The following is a 17975-nucleotide window of genomic DNA, read 5'->3' as shown; positions in this document are numbered from 1 at the left end:
ATCCACTATAGAAAGTCACTTTCTATTATGTAAACATCTTATTTGTGTTAATTGCAAATCAATTCTTCTATTCAATGGATAAAATTAATTGTTCTTAATATATATATATACTTGGCATTTCATTGTATAGAACCAGTTATCCAGTGTGAAATGTGTTGTTCAGTTTCCCCAAGAGGACAATATTAAGCATTTAGTGAGAATATGCCCTGCCTGATGTGAGCCTTTAGCATTCTGACTGCACAGCTGAGACAGAAGGACCAGTTACCTGTCCTACCAGGGCTGGTTCTCAGCTTAAGAGCAGTTGAATAGGAAGTTTCTCATTAGTCTTCACACTGCACTTAATTATTTCATTGTCTACTCAGCACTCATGAGGTAGACCCTTTGCAGGACAGGATGTGGAATTTTGAGCTTCGGGCTAGCCGCTTTTCACCCTGCCCTGCAGTGCCAGGTCCCTGTCATAGCCTGTTATCTGTGACAGCTGCAGTGTATTGTGTTTTTTTCCCAAAGTCTTCCCATTTTTTACATCTTTTTCGGAATTTTCTTAAGGTTTGCATTTTTTCAGCTGTTTGAAACAGTTTCTAATCGTCCAACAGACTAATCCAAGGATTAGGATGAGTCATACTTTCCTGGTGCTTGTACTTACAGCTCCTTTTAGGGATCTTGAAACTGAACTATCTTAGGACACAAGAAAACTATTTTATATAGAAAAAGTAAACAGTTTTTCCTCAAAGGCCCATGGGAAAATAAGATCAGTCAGGCACCACTTTGATAAGCAAGCACCGTAATTTTGTTTCTTATTTAATTTCCTAATTAAGAAAAGGAAACATTAAGTGTTTTTAAAAATAAATACAGCAAATGCTTAATTACGTATATATGTATACTTTAACTCCATATTAAGGGCATCTAATTATGGAGTGTGGAGAGAGAAGAAGAATAAAAAAATTAAATTATTTATGTCACCATTTAAAATTCTTTTTGTCAGGAGGAAGACCATAAATTAAAAATTTTAGATTCTGCCTATATCACTCTTAAACATGTTGTAAAGTGCTTTAAATAAGTTATCTCGTTTAATGGATCAACCCCTTGAGATTGGGCCTTATCTTCCCATTTGACAGTTGAAGAAACTAAGGTTTAGAGAAAATAAATGATTTGCCTGAGATTATACAGGTGTTCAGCAGAAAAGCTGAAAATGATAACTCTTGATTTTCACCATGTTCCACATCTCTGTCTATGAAACAAAAACCAAGCTTGGCCAGCCCTCCTACTTGAGAGTTGCCGTATTTCTTCATCCACCTCCAAAGTCTCATTGATTCAACAAATGTAGTTGATATATTTATATATAAATGAAATAAGTAAAATATCTAAAACATTATAAAGGGTATTTATTTAGCAAAAAAGATAAAAATAGTTCAGGCTATTCCTCACAGACTGTGCATTGTGTTGACCTAGTAGTTAAAAACTTTACTCTTCTTTGGGAAGCCATGAAACCTATTCCCAGCAAAGGGTTTTAAACTGGAGTCTAGTATGTTATATAACTTGTATGTTGTCCACATTGGCCTCTGTAACCACCTGCATTGAAGAGGTCAAGTCTGTATTCTTGGAGCTCTGTGACCACACAGCTCCCATGAGTATAACACAAAATGGGAAGTCATCAAAGGACGGGTTTAAAAACCAGCTTTTCCTTTGATGACTCAGAAGTCACTGCCTGGCCTTGAGGGCTCAGTTACAGGCATCGTCCTCATAGAACCACAGGTGAGAGGAAACATTGCTTAGCCATAAGTCCCAGCAGATGGGGTGCTAGAGGTCTCTTCCCCCTTGGCTTGGGTTGGTCTACTGACAGACTCTAAGGCCCCTGGGCCATGTGGTTTTAAGATTTACTGAGCAAGAGAGTTAGTTTTAGAGTTAATGTTTCTTTCTTGTTTAATAGTTTTCACAGTGTACAGACAAAATAAAAGACCTGGAGAAACGGTTTGTAAATCCTGAGAGTGAGAACAGAACCCGCTTCCTTCCAGGGAAAGATATGACCGAAGAGGAAATGGTCAAAAAATTAGACGAGGTAAACATTCTTTTTTAAAACAGCGTTTATCAGCCCCTTGTTGATCAGTGTCATGGATGGATGTCTGTGGTGCTGTTTCATGTTATGCAAACAGATTTATCTCTCATTATTCTAGCCACTAATATGGTCCTTTCATTGTGATCTAGTAACGAAACCTAAGCTTGTCTTTTAGACTCTTGCCAAAAGAAATAAAAATGAGTAGTTTCAAGATGCCCACCTTTGTCTCATAGCCCAAAGGAGCAATTTGGGCATCTTGAATGGATTAATTTGTCTTCCTGCTGGGAGCACATCAGAGGAATGGCAACATGGAAGCTAGAGGGAGCTGAGAGGGCCCTTCTCCACCATGGAGAGGAAGAACTCCCAGAGCTATCTGGAGGGGGCTGGGGCCCGGGAAGTGTGGACTTAGCCCAGCTCTAAAGACTTTCTAGAGATATCTTGGTAACTGCAAAAGCAATATGTCTTCATTAAGGGGGAAAAATAATACTGTAATTAGGAAAGAAGATTTTAACTTGCATGACCTTTTTTTTCCCTTCCTATTGAAATTGCTGTTGACCGTAGCTGGCACTACAGCTAGCCAAGAAGGAGGAGAAGTTGCTGGAGAAGGATTTCATCTATGAAGAGGTCTCCCGGCTCACGGACAGGCTCTCCAGCAAAACTCAGGCCTGCAAGCAGGACACACTGCTGTTAGCCAAGAAGGTCTGCCCAAGACCCTGCCTTCTCTCTTCTGCGCTTACTCCTTTCTTATTTGTCATTTTCCACACTCTTTATTGAGAAGTGTCAGAGAGATTAGGCTTTTTGACTAGAGAAACCTAAAGATGTAAAATTAAAAATGGAAAGATGACTCTTAGAGAATTGTCCAAAATAAGTTTCAGTCTTGTTTCCTGAATGAATTTACTTTATAGCAGGAAAACCCAAGATTTTCAATGACAGTATACAAGTTTCACTTTCAGGGCACCTACTCAAATATGACGATTATTATCTTTATATTTCATGTGCCAAATTAAATCCTTTCTAGTTCCTTGTGAATGGAGGGCCTCACCTATCCAGCGGTCTGCATGGTAACTGCCCCAATCCAGAACTCGGGCAGATCCCAGAAATGGAAGGGAGCCATTAAAGAGAACAGCAGTCACACAACACCTGGGCCTGTCACACTGTGGAGTGGAGCCACCGCCAGGCTCCAGTAGTGAGGAAAGGCCAGCGACATGGAGCTCCCTAATTTCTGGAGCACTAATCCGGAGTGCTGATTCAAAGCTACAGGGTCTGGGCTGGGACTACTAGAAGCTTCAGTGAAAGGAGCATCCAGCAGGAGGGATGATGGTGATGCAGACGCAGCAGGACCTGGCCCTCCATGGCCCCTTGGAGCATCCCGCTGTGACAGCACAGGGAGTAAAGTCAGCAATAGTTGCTGCCCCTGCTCTGTGGGCTGTCATGCTAGGCAGGAGGGCAGAACCAAAGAGGAAGGGACACATGGCCCACACTGTCTAGAGGGGCAGACAGCGAAGATAATAGATAATGGTAACCCCACCCCCGACTGGGCTCCTGAGGGCAGTGGCTGTGCCCTGTTCTTATTTCTCCAATGCATGTGCTAAACTCTAGAAAAACATTTACTGAGTAAGTAAACAGTCGCATTCTAGAAACAGTTCTGGCACACTAAATAAGTAGGAAATTATTGTAAATCTCAAGGCTCCTTTGCATTTTATTTGGCTTCTGCTCTGACGACTTCCACTACTGGACCAATCCGTCCAGCGGCCTTGTGCCGAATCACCAGTTTACTTCACAGAATAAGAAATGTTGGGACTTTTTTAGGCTCATGAACTTTGTCTGAATTAGCATGTCCAATGTTTCTTTAAATGTTGCCTTCCTTCCTTTTGCAAAATGAATGTCCCTTTCTTTGGGGGAAGTCAGTTACCCCGAGGGCTGGCTTGTCAAGGCTGATGGGAGAGTCTGTCTGGAAGTTAACTGTGATGCTAGAGAAATGCCAGTGATGTCTACTGTGACCCTTCATGGTCCCGTGGCCAGGAAGGTTCCAGCATAGCTGAGATCATCTCCTCATGGTAGGCAGAGCTGGAAGGTAGAAAGACACTCAGATCCCAGATCTGTGATTGACCAATTCCAGCAAGTGACCTTGAGCAAGATATGTAAATGATCTTCAGACTGAGTTTGCTGATCTGTGAAATGGGTGTGACACCAGCTGAAGTTGTTGCAAGCATTACACAGTCGAGCAGAAGTGGCCTAGCCCCTTGCGGGTGCTCAACAAGAATGCGTGTCTCGAGTCTCTCATCTTAAGTTTGCCAAATGAACAGAAAATGTGAAATCTCAGCCAAGACTTAGAGAACCCAGAATAACACCATCCTTTCTTTGATTTATGGAGAAGGGAAGTTGGCTAGTTACACACACACATGCACACACCCCGCCCCCCAAAGTGCACGATGGCTAATGAATTACGAACTTTAAGATAGACATAATGACTCATCATTGAAGCTTTAAATGGTAGTCATTTTTTTTAAATGGTAGTCATTTTTATTCAATGTTTGCTTCCTAAAAATTAGTGCAGTAAGGAAGAGTTATAAAAATTTACATTCCTTATCAAGGAGCCAAAGTTGGTACATAACAGTCAGCAGTTACATTTTCAGAGGCAGGTAAATCACTAGCAGCAACATTTCTCCAGGCAAATGTACGGATAGGCCAGTGCATGCTCGATTAGGAGAGGAAAGTGTTTTGGGGTCAGGTGTAGTTTATGGAAGCTCATACGCATGTCTCAGTTCACCCTAGTTCAAAGGACTAAAGGATTAAAATAGACTAAGAATTTATTCATTCCCTCATTCAACAAACATTTTAGCTTTGCCTGGTGCCTCCTATGTTCAAGCACCATGCTGGGCACTGGGAATATGAATAAAACAAAGAGTCCTTGCCTTCACGCAGAGTACATTCTTCTGGGACGACAGACAATCACCAAATAGCTGAATACATAGATCATGTCAGTAGTGAAACAGGGCATGAAGCAGAAACAAGGCCAGGCAACAGGACAGAGGGCGTTGGCAGTGGGAGGTGCCACCACTCACAGCCCCGCCCTGGCTGCAGCCCCTTTTCAGAAAGCACACAGGTACCACCAATTCCAAGCTCACTTCTTTTCTGTCCTTTAAAATCAGTTCTTCCACTTAGTCCTATCTTTTAATTCTTTGATGATAAATAGCTGGTGTGAAGTGGTAAACACACACACACAACCAGGAACATTTCATTTCAAATTATTGGCCAGATTTTCCCAAGCAGGTCAGCTCCTGCTTGTCTGTGACCTAATCTTGATGCGTCCCAGGAATTACGATGGCTAATACAAACACGTTGAGGTGTGATCCTTTCCATTGGCAATCACTTCAGTGTAGGATCTCTGCTGATCATCTTATAGAAGTAAAGAGTAACTTTTAAATATTGTTTTTGTTCTACCAGATTTTTTTCTGCTGGATAAGTGACCAATAACATGGCAAAAGTAGGTCAGAACGTGGACATCAAGAACACATTTTTCCCCCTCTCTTTATCACCCCTTAAAAAAAAGAGATTGAACTATTCCCCTCCACGCTATCCACTTGGAAGTCCAGTATCCAGATGAATAGATCTCTTCCTTTTCCCTCCTTGTCCTTATTTACACAGCCAGGGTGTTGGGCTCAATCGCTGAGGTCTCCTCCAATTCTTATTTTCTATAAACTCCCACTTAAACTCTCCTTCCTTCGGGCAAGAACGCCCCCCACCATCACAGACAGGCAGCAACCTGCCATTTTCTTCAACTCTTCATGGAATGGACACATAGGCTAAGCCTTGGGTTCTTTAATTCTAGATGAACGGCTACCGGAAGAAGATCAAAGATGCTACTGAAAAAATGATGGCTCTTGTTGCCGAGCTGTCCATGAAACAAGCTCTGGCTATTGAACTCCAAAAGGAAGTCAGGGAGAAAGAAGAATTCATCTTCTCTTGCAATTCCAGGATAGAAAAGGGTCTGCCACTCAATAAAGAGATTGAGAGAGAATGGTTGAAGGTACTTCGAGATGAAGAAATGTATGCCTTGGCCATCGCTGAAAAGTCTCGGGTAAGCTGTGGCTTCTGTGTTGCATTTATAACATGTGGCAGGAAGGGTTGTTCTCAGGGGCTTCAGTTCTCCCAAAATATAGGGAAAATTTCCCCCTCTATCACACACATAGTCCCAACAGTCATTAGAAAGAAACTTTGTTGTTTTTCAATATTCTGTAGACGCATCAAAGTACGATAGTCCAAAGTGCCATAATATTCCCCGGGGAACACTGGGCAGCACCGAGTCGCACCCCACAGTCTTACATCCTGGGCTCCCACTGGCATGGCAAAGACTAGGCTGGCATTGGTTTTATCCACAGGTCTCCAGTCTCTGTCCTTGCACCCTGCTCAGACCCCACCTTACTCTTCCACGCCCATGTGGCAGCCCCAGCACACTGCGAGGCCTCCAGCATATTACGGTTGTCACGGCCTTCTGCAGACTCTGCACTTGCTGTGTATCACCAGCCTCAAGGCCACCCCTTTCCTCTCCCGCCACTGGCCTAAGGCTAGGTCTATCACGGACTCCGCCTGCAAGTCGGGTGCCCAGTTCTTCCGCCTACTCCCATGACCTTTCAATGTTCTTAGAATGGAATTTGGCATCTCATTCTAAGGAGACTACATCCTGGGGACCTACAACTCCCTCTCAGACTGTTAAGTAGACGTCCCAAGAGGATCACTGTTCACTCCCTAACCCAAGAATGAGGTGCCTTCCCAACACATACCAGGAGCACCCGAGAGCAGGGCTGACTTGTAATTCCCACAGCGCCCGGGACTCTGTTTTGTAGGGCATTCAGATTTACCTAGGGTGTCCCGCTGTCATTTACCTGTCTCCATTATTTAGAATTCCTTTTAACGCTCTCAGAGATTCCTCTGTTTTCCAGCAGCGCAGGCAGACTCTTGAGGACCTTGAGGCTCACGGCCAGCCGCTGCCCACTGCTCTCCCTGGTCCTCCTTCACTCCTTATCTCTTCCTTTGCCACAGCTGCTCATCAGTGACTTTCCAAAAGAAATAGATTGTCCTGCCTTTGTCAAAACATGCAAATAATTAGTGCTTGATGACAGGTATTGAGGTTGGAATATAGTGAATTTAGGACCCAGCAACCAGTTCATGGTAAACCCGAAACCCCAGGAAGAGAGTGATGCTTGAGCAACATGGGTCATTCCAATGAGCTGGCATGGGGGTGTGTGTGTGTATGGTGACTCCACCCTCACACCCTCCCATCCCTTTGGAGAGTATCAGCCAGCACAGCCTAAGGCTGCTCAGACCCCATCTGCGTCTCTTGGGCCCTGAGGATGAAGTGACTTCAGCAGAGTTTTCAGAAAACTGAAAAACGAAAATCATTCTTTGCAGGAGTTCTTGGAAGCAGATAATCGCCAGCTGCCCGATGGTGTTTACACGACTGCAGAGCCGCGTCCAAATGCCTACATCCCAGAGGCTGAGGCCACTCTTCCTTTGCCAAAACCGTATGGCGCTCTGGCTCCTTTTAAGCCCAGTGAGCCTGGGGCCAATATGAGGCACATAAGGAAACCTGTTATAAAGCCAATAGAAATCTGAGTATGTGACCAATGCAGGCTTCTCGAGGAGTTGTGTCAACCAGGCTTCCTCATATCTACAGCTGGAAATGTCAGTGTAATCGCTCCAAACTACACACAAACATGGCATCCATCATCAACCACGGAGGGCCACACGGCATCCTTTCACACCGACCTGTCACCAGGCTTCATCTGACGTTGAGTAGGACACAGAATTGTCCTACAACTATGTCAAAGAGGATATCTGCATTGCCCATTTCTGTCTTTTTCACTCTGTATGTTGACTACCTTTCAGAAATATATAGTAGGCCAGGCACTATGAAAACGCAATAAAATAAATCAGTTTTCAATGACATACAGAAATTGGCAGACTGGTCTTTGTTTATTGAAGGAAAAAAAAATACTGTTCAATCTACTCACTTTAAAGAGAAAGATAGAATGATTATTTGAAAAGGAAAATAGCCTGAGTATCATAGGGGCAGAACTCTGTTAAATAAATGGCTGTCTTTGAAGTGAATGGTGGTAAACCTAAATCAAGGAAAAAGCAGTGGGAAGCTTGTCGTGTCTAAAGTAATGTTATGGTGATTCTTTTTACAAGGAAAGAACCCTTTTGCTACAAAAATAATTATGCCCCGATTTATCTTTCTTATAGATCTAAATTTTTCACAACGTTATATGCAAATAAATTCATGATTATTCTAAGTTCTGATACCAGATTTTTCAAAATTTCACTGAAAATATTTATAACTTTGCACATGAAAGAGTTGAAAATGAGGCCAGTTCCACTTACTTCATTACTCTAATTTTATTGCATTTCACCCAAGTATATTTTCCTAATTTTGTTTTTACACTTTTTCACATATAAAAATACACATGTAGATTTGAAATCTGTGATTTTTAAATTCCTTAATATGCTCAAACTCTCTTTATTTCATATTGGTATCAGTTATGAATTTTATTTCACAGCTGTGGGAGTGAGAAATATCACATCCCTTTATTTTGCTAAATCAAACAAAATCTGCTCCGAGCCCCCATCCTGCCAGATTGGAGGGAAATTTGAGCTCGTTCTCAGTCTACAAGTCCTGGCTCTAACCTGATTGCTGTGAAGCTACTCAAAAGCAATTACACGGGAGCACCTATGAGGAGTGACTCTGCGTAAGCTGTGTGGTTAATACAAAGAAATACTGCACGCTCCAAACCAGCTCCTGTGTCGGAGGAATCATATGCTTAAGTTTCACAACGTGTGCTACTGGCTCAGAGGGGAAGGCGCCACTGTGTGTTGGAATGGCCAGGGACCACGGTCCCATGGAATGTTTATCTGGCCCTTAAGCATAAACAAGATTTCCATAGGTGGAAAGGAGATTCCAGGTGGGGAAGGAGCCCGAGCAAGGCTTGGAAGTAAGAAGACACAAGTTGGGTTCAAGGTGCAGTGGTCTGGCCCGGCGGGAGCAGCGTGTTCACATCGGGAAACTGTGTAAGTTCGGGGTTTGGGAGACCGTGTGTGTCAAGGAGTTTGGGTTTTATCCTGTAACGAAGGGCATGTTATTGAAGAATTATGAGCAGAGGAGTGACAGGTCAAACTAGCGTTTATCTCAAATATAAGTCAGATGAATTAGACTTTAGGAAGCGACTGAAACAACCCTAGCATGAAAAGAACAGGGTAGGGAATGAAAAATAGTGATCTTATCGAGAGAAAATATCAGCACTGCCTTGCTGAGACGGCTCCAAGATCTTGAGACTCAGTGACCACAAAGTATTTGACCAAAAAGGGAAATTCTGCAGGAGAGGACGATTTTCAGAACACAATAATGATTTTAAAAAGAAGTTGAGGGGCCGGCCCAGTGGCGTAGTGGTTAAGTTCGTGTGCTCTGCTTTGGTGGCCTGGGTTTGTGGGTTCAGATCCCAGGAGTGGAATCAAGCCATGCTGTGGCAGCGACCCACATACAAAATAGAGGGAGGTTGGCACAGATGTTAGCTCAGGGCCAATCTTCCTCACCAAAAATAAAAATAAAAAATTGAATTATTATACCAGCTAGTAATACTTCTTATAATCATTAAAATTTCACAAGTTCAATGAGGGAAACAGTGTGAAGAAAGAAAAGTGAAGGGTTCTGAGCTGACTCCAGGCAGCAACTGTAATTAAGGGTCAGAATGAAGTCACTGTAGGAGAGAGAGGAAAAAAGAGAACTAGTTTGGTGTCATGGGGGCCTTTGAAGGGCCATGTTCATGGACTCATGATTCATGGATGGAATAAAAAGGCTATGTTCAAAGCACAAAAGAGCCAGGCCAAAACTTCCCATTTTTTTAATAAGACATTAATAAATCAAACTTTTATAAATATAAAAAAACTTTAAAATATTAAATACAGTCCCATTTGAACCATCACAAAGACAAATCCTACTCTAAATACTGTATGTACAAATTGCTGTATGTTACAAATTATTCTATACTGGAAAATAGCAGATTTGACTTAGTCCAAATTCAGGTTTTTAAAAAGTATTCTATTTCCAAACATAGTTTTTATGCAATATTTAATTTTTCCATTTGTCACATGTTATTTTCAATGGCACATCTAGTTTTTGTTTTTCTAAGTACTGTTCCCTACATTTTTAAAGCACATTTTATTTCAGAGTGCAACAGAAGGCAGCTTTTGGCCTATAAAGCGCAAGGAAGATAAGTCACCAGGAGGAGCATCATTTATGCCACTGCCTCCTCCCTGGACCGTTTGTCATCTCTCCGTACCTGACTGCTCAGCTGCTGTTCAAAACTTGGATGAGGGACCACTGTGCAGGTCCGTCTGGACAGGTGCTGGACTGAGATCCAGACGGCCCACACTCTATTCTGGTCTGGGGTACCAATTTTAAATATTGCTCAAGAATCGTCAACAGAAGTAGAGCCAATGAGCAAGATGAAAATATTGGAAGCGGAGAGAATTGCGTTTCCTCTTTTATAAGCCCAAAAGCACCATGGTGTGCTTCAGAGCGGCTTCCTCGACAAATTTTGCGTCCACATTGTCATGTCCTTCAAAAGCATTCAGAGCTGGAAAAAAGAGACAGAAAAGAGTGATTATGAAGCCATGGAACGTTGATAACATTGTGCCCACACTCACTGAATCATAATTATTTTTATATTCTGGGAAAACACGTTATTCCGAGAATGTGTTGTTAAAATTCATTAAACCTCAGCACCAAGAAAGGCCATTCGCATCAACCACATGAGTTTTTAACCTCTTAAACCCTTTTAAGACCTCAAACGTGATTACTCCTTTGGGAATTTACTCTAGGTAGTAAACTGTGTATTGCTAATTAAAACCAATTTCATTAAGGACCTACTTATAAGTAAGGGATATTTTGGAAAGAAAAAGGTACACAGTGGTGAACAGGGACTGACTGCCGTGTCAAGGGAAACGCAGGGACACGGGAGAGCAGAGGCGTGAATTACCTTGACTGGAGGATTCTATATCTGTCAGGATTCCAGTGAAGTAGTTCAGAGGCAGAAACTCTACACTGTACGACGACTTGTCAATTACAGAACTCCGGGGCTAAAAGGGAAACAGCTCTGGTCTCAGTTGACGCTTCAAAACAAGCACCAACTGAAAATGCTAAGAACTACAATTGCTGTCCTTAGGGATCTGTTAAAATGGGGCAAACAGGACCCAAAAAACATTTAGTGGGGCTGCGCTTTCACACAGACTCACCTGTTTCTTATAGTCCTGAAGCAGTCGCTTCACATGGTTCCGTGAAATAATGTTAGAACTCATAGGATGGTCCCAAAGTCGACAGATCTTCTGACCAATAAGCTATTGAAAGATATGTAGAGGAGGATTTTTAGGGCAGTGAAAGTACCCTGTATGACACTATAATGATGGATACATCTCATTACACATTCGTCCAAACTCACAGGGTGAACACGAAGAGTGAACCCTAATATGGACTTCGGGTGACTATGACGTGTCAGGGTGGGCTCATCAGTTGTAACAAATGTACCCTCTGGTGGGAGATGCTGACAGTGGGGGGGAGGCTGGGCATGTGTGGGGGCAGGGGGTACATGGGAATCTCTGTAGCTTCCACGTAATTTTGCTGTGAACCTCAAACTACTCTAAAAAAATAAAGTCAACAAAAAAAATAAAAGGATGGAAAAAATAGGAGAATATAGCTCACACTGCATTAAGCAAATGGACCTTATATCTAGTCATAATTTTTAAAGTATTATTCCACGGTACCTGGTTCGTCTACAAGACAGGCCCTTGATGGTTAATGACTCTTGTTGAAAGGCCGTTCCCTATGAGGTGTGCTTCTGAATTTTGAATAAATACTCCCTTAAATCCAGCCTGAGGTAAAAGCAGTTTGTACATCGATGTCGCTAAATTCTTTTTCTGAAATGGAGTTCATCTGCTATTCTTCAAAACTGGGCATCTGCATGCCAACCCCAAGTGATGTCTTGATAGGAAACTAAAGGTTGTAGGCACGTTTAGATCAACCTCTTTGCCCGCGTCTTGCCCAGAAAATTTTAATTCCCTAAGAGAAGGAGGCAAGAAAAATCAAATTTGGAGACCAAACTAAAAGTTCAGGGATATTCCTCAGAGAGACCTAGCCCTGGAAAATATGCTTTGTTTTCCATTCCTGCCTTTGCTTCCCTAAACCCATGAGGGGAGAGGGTGTTACAAAGCAAGACGATTAGGTCCAGAAGGCAGTGGACATCTCCTCGTGGGAGGACCATGCCAGAGATGGAGTGCCGTGCGAGGCATGTAAACAGCACACGGAGCCGGCTCAGGCTCGAGGGCCAGGGCGTCACGGTCAGGGGCTCTGAAGACCTTGCTGTGGAATTCCACGTTCTCACAGTATTTCTGACTCTGAGAGCTAATATCCCCCACAAAAACAAAGAGAGCCTGTGTAACCCGTTCCCTCGTGTTTCTGGTTCTTCCTTTGACCCAGGAGTGCTTTCCTGCCAGGGTGGACACGACAGTGGGAGGAAATGCGGTTCCAGAACCTTCTGACCTCACCTGTATTTAAATTTCTTATCAGTTTAAAGGCCAAGAGCACATGTTTCCCCTCTCCGTCGCCTCGGACTCACAGATGTAAATATTAGTGTGGTTTCCTAAGAGGAGAAAATGGCTAAATGTTCTAGGTGGGCTGTGCCAAGGCATTACAAAGCCAGGGGAGCGAGCCCTGTGCAGGCCCAGGGGAGCCGCCGATGGAGGGGTGGGGACAGACGGGGTGGCTTGGAGAGGGCTGAGAAGTCAAACAATTCCACTGACTTTAGCCCAAAGCAACTAACTGCTCTTCTTGCAAGAAAAAATGGAAGAAGGTTCATGCCAAGGGTTAGGGAGAAAATAAAAGATAATTCAGGCTTACTGGAGGAAGTCGCACAATGATGCTGAATTTCAGTTTTTCACTTTTCTCTGTGTTGTCCAGATCTATAAGAAAGTTTAGAAATGGGCAAAAATGAAAAAAAACAAGCAAGCTCCATTTGAATACCTGAGCAAGCTAATAATACTTGAGTGCTTCATGCTTCTAACACACGTCCCAGCCTTGTGTTTCAAGCAAAGTCTGACAACGCTCTGAAGTTTTGACTTTGTGTCTCTCTGCATAAAAAGAGATTTTGTAATGAAGCTGTTTGTACCTATCATGGGACACGGTTCTGTAACTGGCTGCCTGTCACAACGCAATTTTACCGGCTAACCTGAAACAGAAGGCACCTCGCGGAACGGCAAGCACTTTAATATGTATTAACAAAACTCCTCTATAAAATACCACAACTGAATAATTTACGTGAGAGTGATTCCACTACACACATGATTTAAAGTCTAAATTCACATAAGCCTGCATTTCTCCCTAATTTTTCTTGCATTTCAAGTCTAACTTGGAGATGACCGAGTTAGTCAGCTGAAAGTCAGCCATTTCATGACATTTTCTTGAGAAATCGAGCCTTCAGTCTCCTTGTCCTCAAGTGCCCTCTTGTACAGAAAAGGAATCTAACAGCCGAGTGTGTACTGAGAGCCCTGTGGGGCCTCTTGAGGGGCGAAGGCCTTCAAATTGGCCCGATGGGGGTTACAGGAAGCGATCTGCCCTCCAGATAGAGGGACCAGCTGTGCCATTTATGGGACCTACTGCACGTGAAAATGAGGAACCCCTTGTTCAAATAGTAAGAATTCAAGATTTAATGCAGAGCGTTCAACGGGGCGTGGGGCCCTTCTGAGGGCGGCAGGGCCCTGCGCGCCCACCCAGGTGGCACACCCACGGAGCCACCCGTGGGTGGTGCTCAGACTGGGAGGAGCAGGCCGGCCACCTGGGAGCCTCTTACCTTTCATGAGCCTGGTGACGGCCGTCTCCGTGAGAAGCAACACCCCGTTATCAATGTAATGCAGCAGGTTGTGCAAAGGGAGACAGCGCACGCCGAGGACCGTGTGCAGAGTGTGGAACCCTGGGAGGAGGGACCCGGGAGGCAAACACGGTTGGCCAGCATCCCACCTTCCAGAGGGGACGAGTCTGGTGATGCTAACACAGCACTTACTCAGTGCTCAGCACCCAGAGTCAAATGAACGCTCCTTGAAAACGAGGTCTAAGCGCCCTTCTTTGTACTATCAACGCCTAAGCATTGTGCTGGGTATCCAGTCAGTTCCCAGTGAGTCTGAGTTCCCTTCACCTTGTGCCCCTTCCTAGGCAAAAAGAGCGCAAGGCCTGCCCCATGAAAAATGGTTTCACTGTTTAATAGGTTTGCAATTCCACGGCAAAATGGCCAGGGGGGAAAAGTAACAGGAGAGCTTCCATTCCACGTGCCCAGGCTGAAGGGCTGGTGGACAGGGACCATTTTGGGGAAAGGGACAAAATTTGGACCAGAAGGGGGCAGTCTCTATGCCTGATCTCTGGGTAGGCCCTAGAGAAAGGCTTTCGCGGTCTTGGACTAGATTATAGAGAAGAAGAATTAAAACGATACGGTCTGACAGCAGACGATGGAGGAAGGCGCACTCTCCAGCTGCCGTCTCCGTGGGCAGGGCTACCCGGCGCCCACAGAGCCAGAGCTCTACGTGCACCACTAAGCATGAAGAAGAAGAACAGCTTCCACGCGAGAGGCAGCTAGCAGGCCAGGAGAGAATCAGAAAAGCCTCCTGGACAAGACGCACGTGAGCGGAGCTCTGGGGGGTGAATGCAGGGCCCGCGCGTGGGAACGAGGCGAGACAGTCTCCGAGTGGAGACAGCAGAAAAAGCAGGGTCAGCATGAGCAGACCGAGGCTCGGGTCCTGCTGTGCTTCCTAGGTGTGGGTAACTCAGCCTTTCTGGGCCTCCCGCTCTGAGCCTAGAGCCGGGCTATGACGAGCACAGCACGTGGTGTAACAGCAGCGACCAACACCAACCACGTGCGGGGCCTTCAGTCCACGCACTGGCACCCCACCCTCACAGACGCCGTGAGGTGACCCCACTTTCTAAGTGGGGAAACCGAGATTCTCAGGAGCTCAGAGACACGCCCAGCATCCTATACATAGTAAGCGGCAGAGCGGAAATGTGAACGCAGGCTGTGGGATTGTAGCCTCGGCTTTTAACCACAACCTTGTCCTCGGTGACTGGTAGGTGGGTTAACGGGACAACATGAACACAGGCCCAAAGATGAGACAGCATGGCGCGTGTTGAGAAAGGACTGTGTCATCCAGTTGAGTTGGGGTCTGGTGTGCAAGAGGAAGGATGGAAGGTAAAGCTGGAAAGGTTTATTCAATGAATCCCAAGAAATGTATTATTTAGTAAACTTCAGGGGGGCCCTGACAGCTTTCGAGCAGGATGGAAAGAGGATCTGAGCTTTACGTTGGGAGTATGAAAATGGCAACAGGCAAAGGCGGCTGGAGGAACAGTTTGCTCCAGGAGGAAGGAGGACCCGTCAGGAGGCGACTGGACGACGCCGGGCAGGATGGAATGAGGGCCCAGAAGGGAACGAGAAGGAAGGGGTCGGAGAGGCACAGCAGCAGGTACCCTCGGAGACAGATCGGATGTGAGTGTGGAGAGCCGAAGACTCGCGGCCTAAGCTTGGGAGCCTGCGTGACGAAGAAACGATGGCCAAAGGGCAGGGACTTGCCTCAGAGAAATCACGGAGGCTCCCCTCTGAGCACATGAGTCAAGAGCAGTGGGGGACTTGAGTGCGGAGTCCTGGCAGCGTCCAGGCTCACACAAAGTGCAGACTCTGCTCACAGCAGATGTGAACGGGCTAACAACGAGAGGAGGCCACTAGCTTCCCTGAATCCAAAAAAACAGTGCTTTTACCAGCTGCTCAACAACATGAGACTTTTCAAATGGATTTGGACATTCTTCCCAGGATTAAAAACAGTGACAAATTGTTTCTGAAGAAAAGTTTATCATAGATTTCCTGGATTCGAAATTCCTTCTCTGGTCCTGCGTCCATGCCCTAACGGTCCCTGGGCACAGCCCCAAATCCAACAGCCCACCCTCGGCCCCCTCTCTGCGCATCAGCTCTAAGCGACAGAGCAAATGGGCCGCCAGCAGGCAGCCGTGCCCGAAGAGCGAGCTTCTCCACCAGCCCGTCCTCGCCCTCCAGGCTCCGGGTCTTCTCTCGCCAGCGAGGGGACCACCGGTCCCTCTTAAACTGCAAACGCTCCAGCTCTCAACCATGACTTCCTTTTTGTGGTGCTCATTCCCTTTTTGCTTTAAACAATTCGGGCGACAAGTTTCTGACGCTTGGAACTCAAACAGTTCTTACTGCTCCAGCAGGCCTGGCAAGCAAGCACATTTATACCTATACGCAAAAAAATGCCGAGTATTTACACACACACACACGACCCGGCATCGCTTCGCCTCTATTTCCATGTCACATGAACATTTCTGAGAAAAGGAGAGAGAGAAATTGCTCTCCTTACTGGATCCATGGACACAAGCCATTAAGTCTTACTCACAATAATTCCCAATCACCATGGATGACATTTTGTTTTCCTTCCTTATCCGTCCCTGTGGAGGAAGGCGATATTCTGTAGAAAGTGGATTTTTATGAGCTCCCACAAATAATATTGTCCCCAGTAAGTCAGTTTCATTTATTTACAAAAGGAGCTTGAACGTCCAGGATGAACAAATCTGAAAGTGTCAGTCCACTCCTCTACCAAGCCTTTTGTGTTAGTGACAAATAATCAGGAATTTAAGCCAGAAAGCCACAGAAAGTTTACATGAAATCCCTTCGGTCTTTCTAGAGGGCATTTCGTAATTCAGATTCCATTGGGATCATTTAAAGACATCCATTCTCCACAAGAATCGTCACTTTCAGATCCCTACAAAGTCAACAGACACTCCTTCTATGCCCCCCCTACAAGCAGACCCTATCAGATAAGGGGTATGGAGAAAGACAGCGTGAACAAGCCCAAACTGTATCACAAAAGCAGAGAGGCTGAGAGGTGCTGTGCGGGTTTTCAGGGCCCATAAATAGCCAAAGTTTCAGCATCAAATAATTCAACTGGAATATAAAATTCAAGAGGCAGCACAGAATAGTAGTTAAAAGCACAGATTTTGGAGCCACACTGCCTGGATTTGAATACTGGCTCTGTTGCTTAATAGCTGTGTGACTTTATGCAAGTTACTTAACCTTTCTGTGCCTCAATGGCACCATTTATAAAATGGGAATAATATTAAGTGGAACCCTATGAAAGTGCCACTGTTGTTGGTCAAAACCTGGTTGGATATCGACAATTTAACGTGGTTCAACTTAAACTCCTACCACCTAGGATTGTTAGAATGAAAATTAAATGTGCTAAATTGCGTAAAGTACTTAGAACAGTACCAAGCACAAAATGGGCACCATATACATGTTGGCCTAAAGTGAACGGATAAAGGAATGAATTAATGATGGAAGGATGATGGATGGATAGATGTGTATGAACGGAGAGATTTAATAAAACTGGCTGATATATACTATGTAGTGACGGCTATCAGAAAGCTTAACACTCCTCAGAACGTACCTGTAATGAATATAAGGCAGGTAGTTTATACCAAATGGGAGCTTATTTGTCTCTTATAATGAATACTGATTTATATGCACATCTTCCCAATTAGACTTTTGTTAATTTTTGTAACTGCTCTAATTTTTAGCACAGCACCTGGCATGTTACAATTGCTCAGTAAATGTTTGTTGATTGAATGGACAAATGACCAATTAAATGAATGAGCACATACACACATGCCAAGGGTGTTTTCAGGCCTGATTTGGTCCTGTTTCCAAATCCTAAGGAAAACTTATAGCTTCCAAGCACTTAAGAACTCAATGTCAGCCCAGTGGCGCAGTGGTTAAGTGTGCACGTTCCGCTTCGGCGGCCTGGGGTTCGCCAGTTTGGATCCCGGATG

General features: G+C 44.6%; 2 protein-coding genes across 12 annotated transcripts in view; one reads left to right on the top strand and one right to left on the bottom strand.

The window, feature by feature from the left end:
• CCDC146 (coiled-coil domain containing 146) overlaps positions 1–8076 on the top strand; it is a 114616-nt gene extending 106540 nt beyond the window's left edge. Inside the window, exons 16-19 of one of the 3 annotated variants that reach the window (XM_046669843.1) lie at positions 1928–2056; positions 2615–2752; positions 5886–6134; positions 7466–8069. In XM_046669843.1, the coding sequence (XP_046525799.1) occupies positions 1928–2056; positions 2615–2752; positions 5886–6134; positions 7466–7669 (720 nt within the window). In that variant the 3' untranslated portion in view covers positions 7670–8069. Of the gene's footprint in view, positions 1–1927; positions 2057–2614; positions 2753–5885; positions 6135–7465 lie in introns of all 3 variants that reach the window. The other 2 variants (XM_046669844.1, XM_046669845.1) reach the window with 2 other exon arrangements.
• Positions 8077–9939: 1863 nt separating this feature from the next.
• Positions 9940–17975, bottom strand: part of GSAP (gamma-secretase activating protein) — a 79951-nt gene continuing 71915 nt past the window's right edge. For 4 of the 9 annotated variants that reach the window (XM_046669855.1, XM_046669851.1, XM_046669852.1 and 1 more), the window contains 5 exons: positions 13951–14070; positions 13002–13063; positions 11345–11446; positions 11089–11188; positions 9940–10686 (listed from right to left, as the gene is read on the bottom strand). In XM_046669855.1, the coding sequence (XP_046525811.1) occupies positions 10595–10686; positions 11089–11188; positions 11345–11446; positions 13002–13063; positions 13951–14070 (476 nt within the window). In that variant the 3' untranslated portion in view covers positions 9940–10594. Of the gene's footprint in view, positions 10687–11088; positions 11189–11344; positions 11447–11869; positions 12165–13001; positions 13064–13950; positions 14071–16543; positions 16596–17975 lie in introns of those variants that run through there. The other 5 variants (XR_006889789.1, XR_006889787.1, XM_046669854.1 and 2 more) reach the window with 5 other exon arrangements.

This window comes from Equus quagga, chromosome 8, assembly GCF_021613505.1.
Source record: "Equus quagga isolate Etosha38 chromosome 8, UCLA_HA_Equagga_1.0, whole genome shotgun sequence".
Taxonomy (NCBI): domain Eukaryota; kingdom Metazoa; phylum Chordata; class Mammalia; order Perissodactyla; family Equidae; genus Equus; species Equus quagga.
This window is presented reverse-complemented; position numbering and strand designations above follow the sequence as displayed.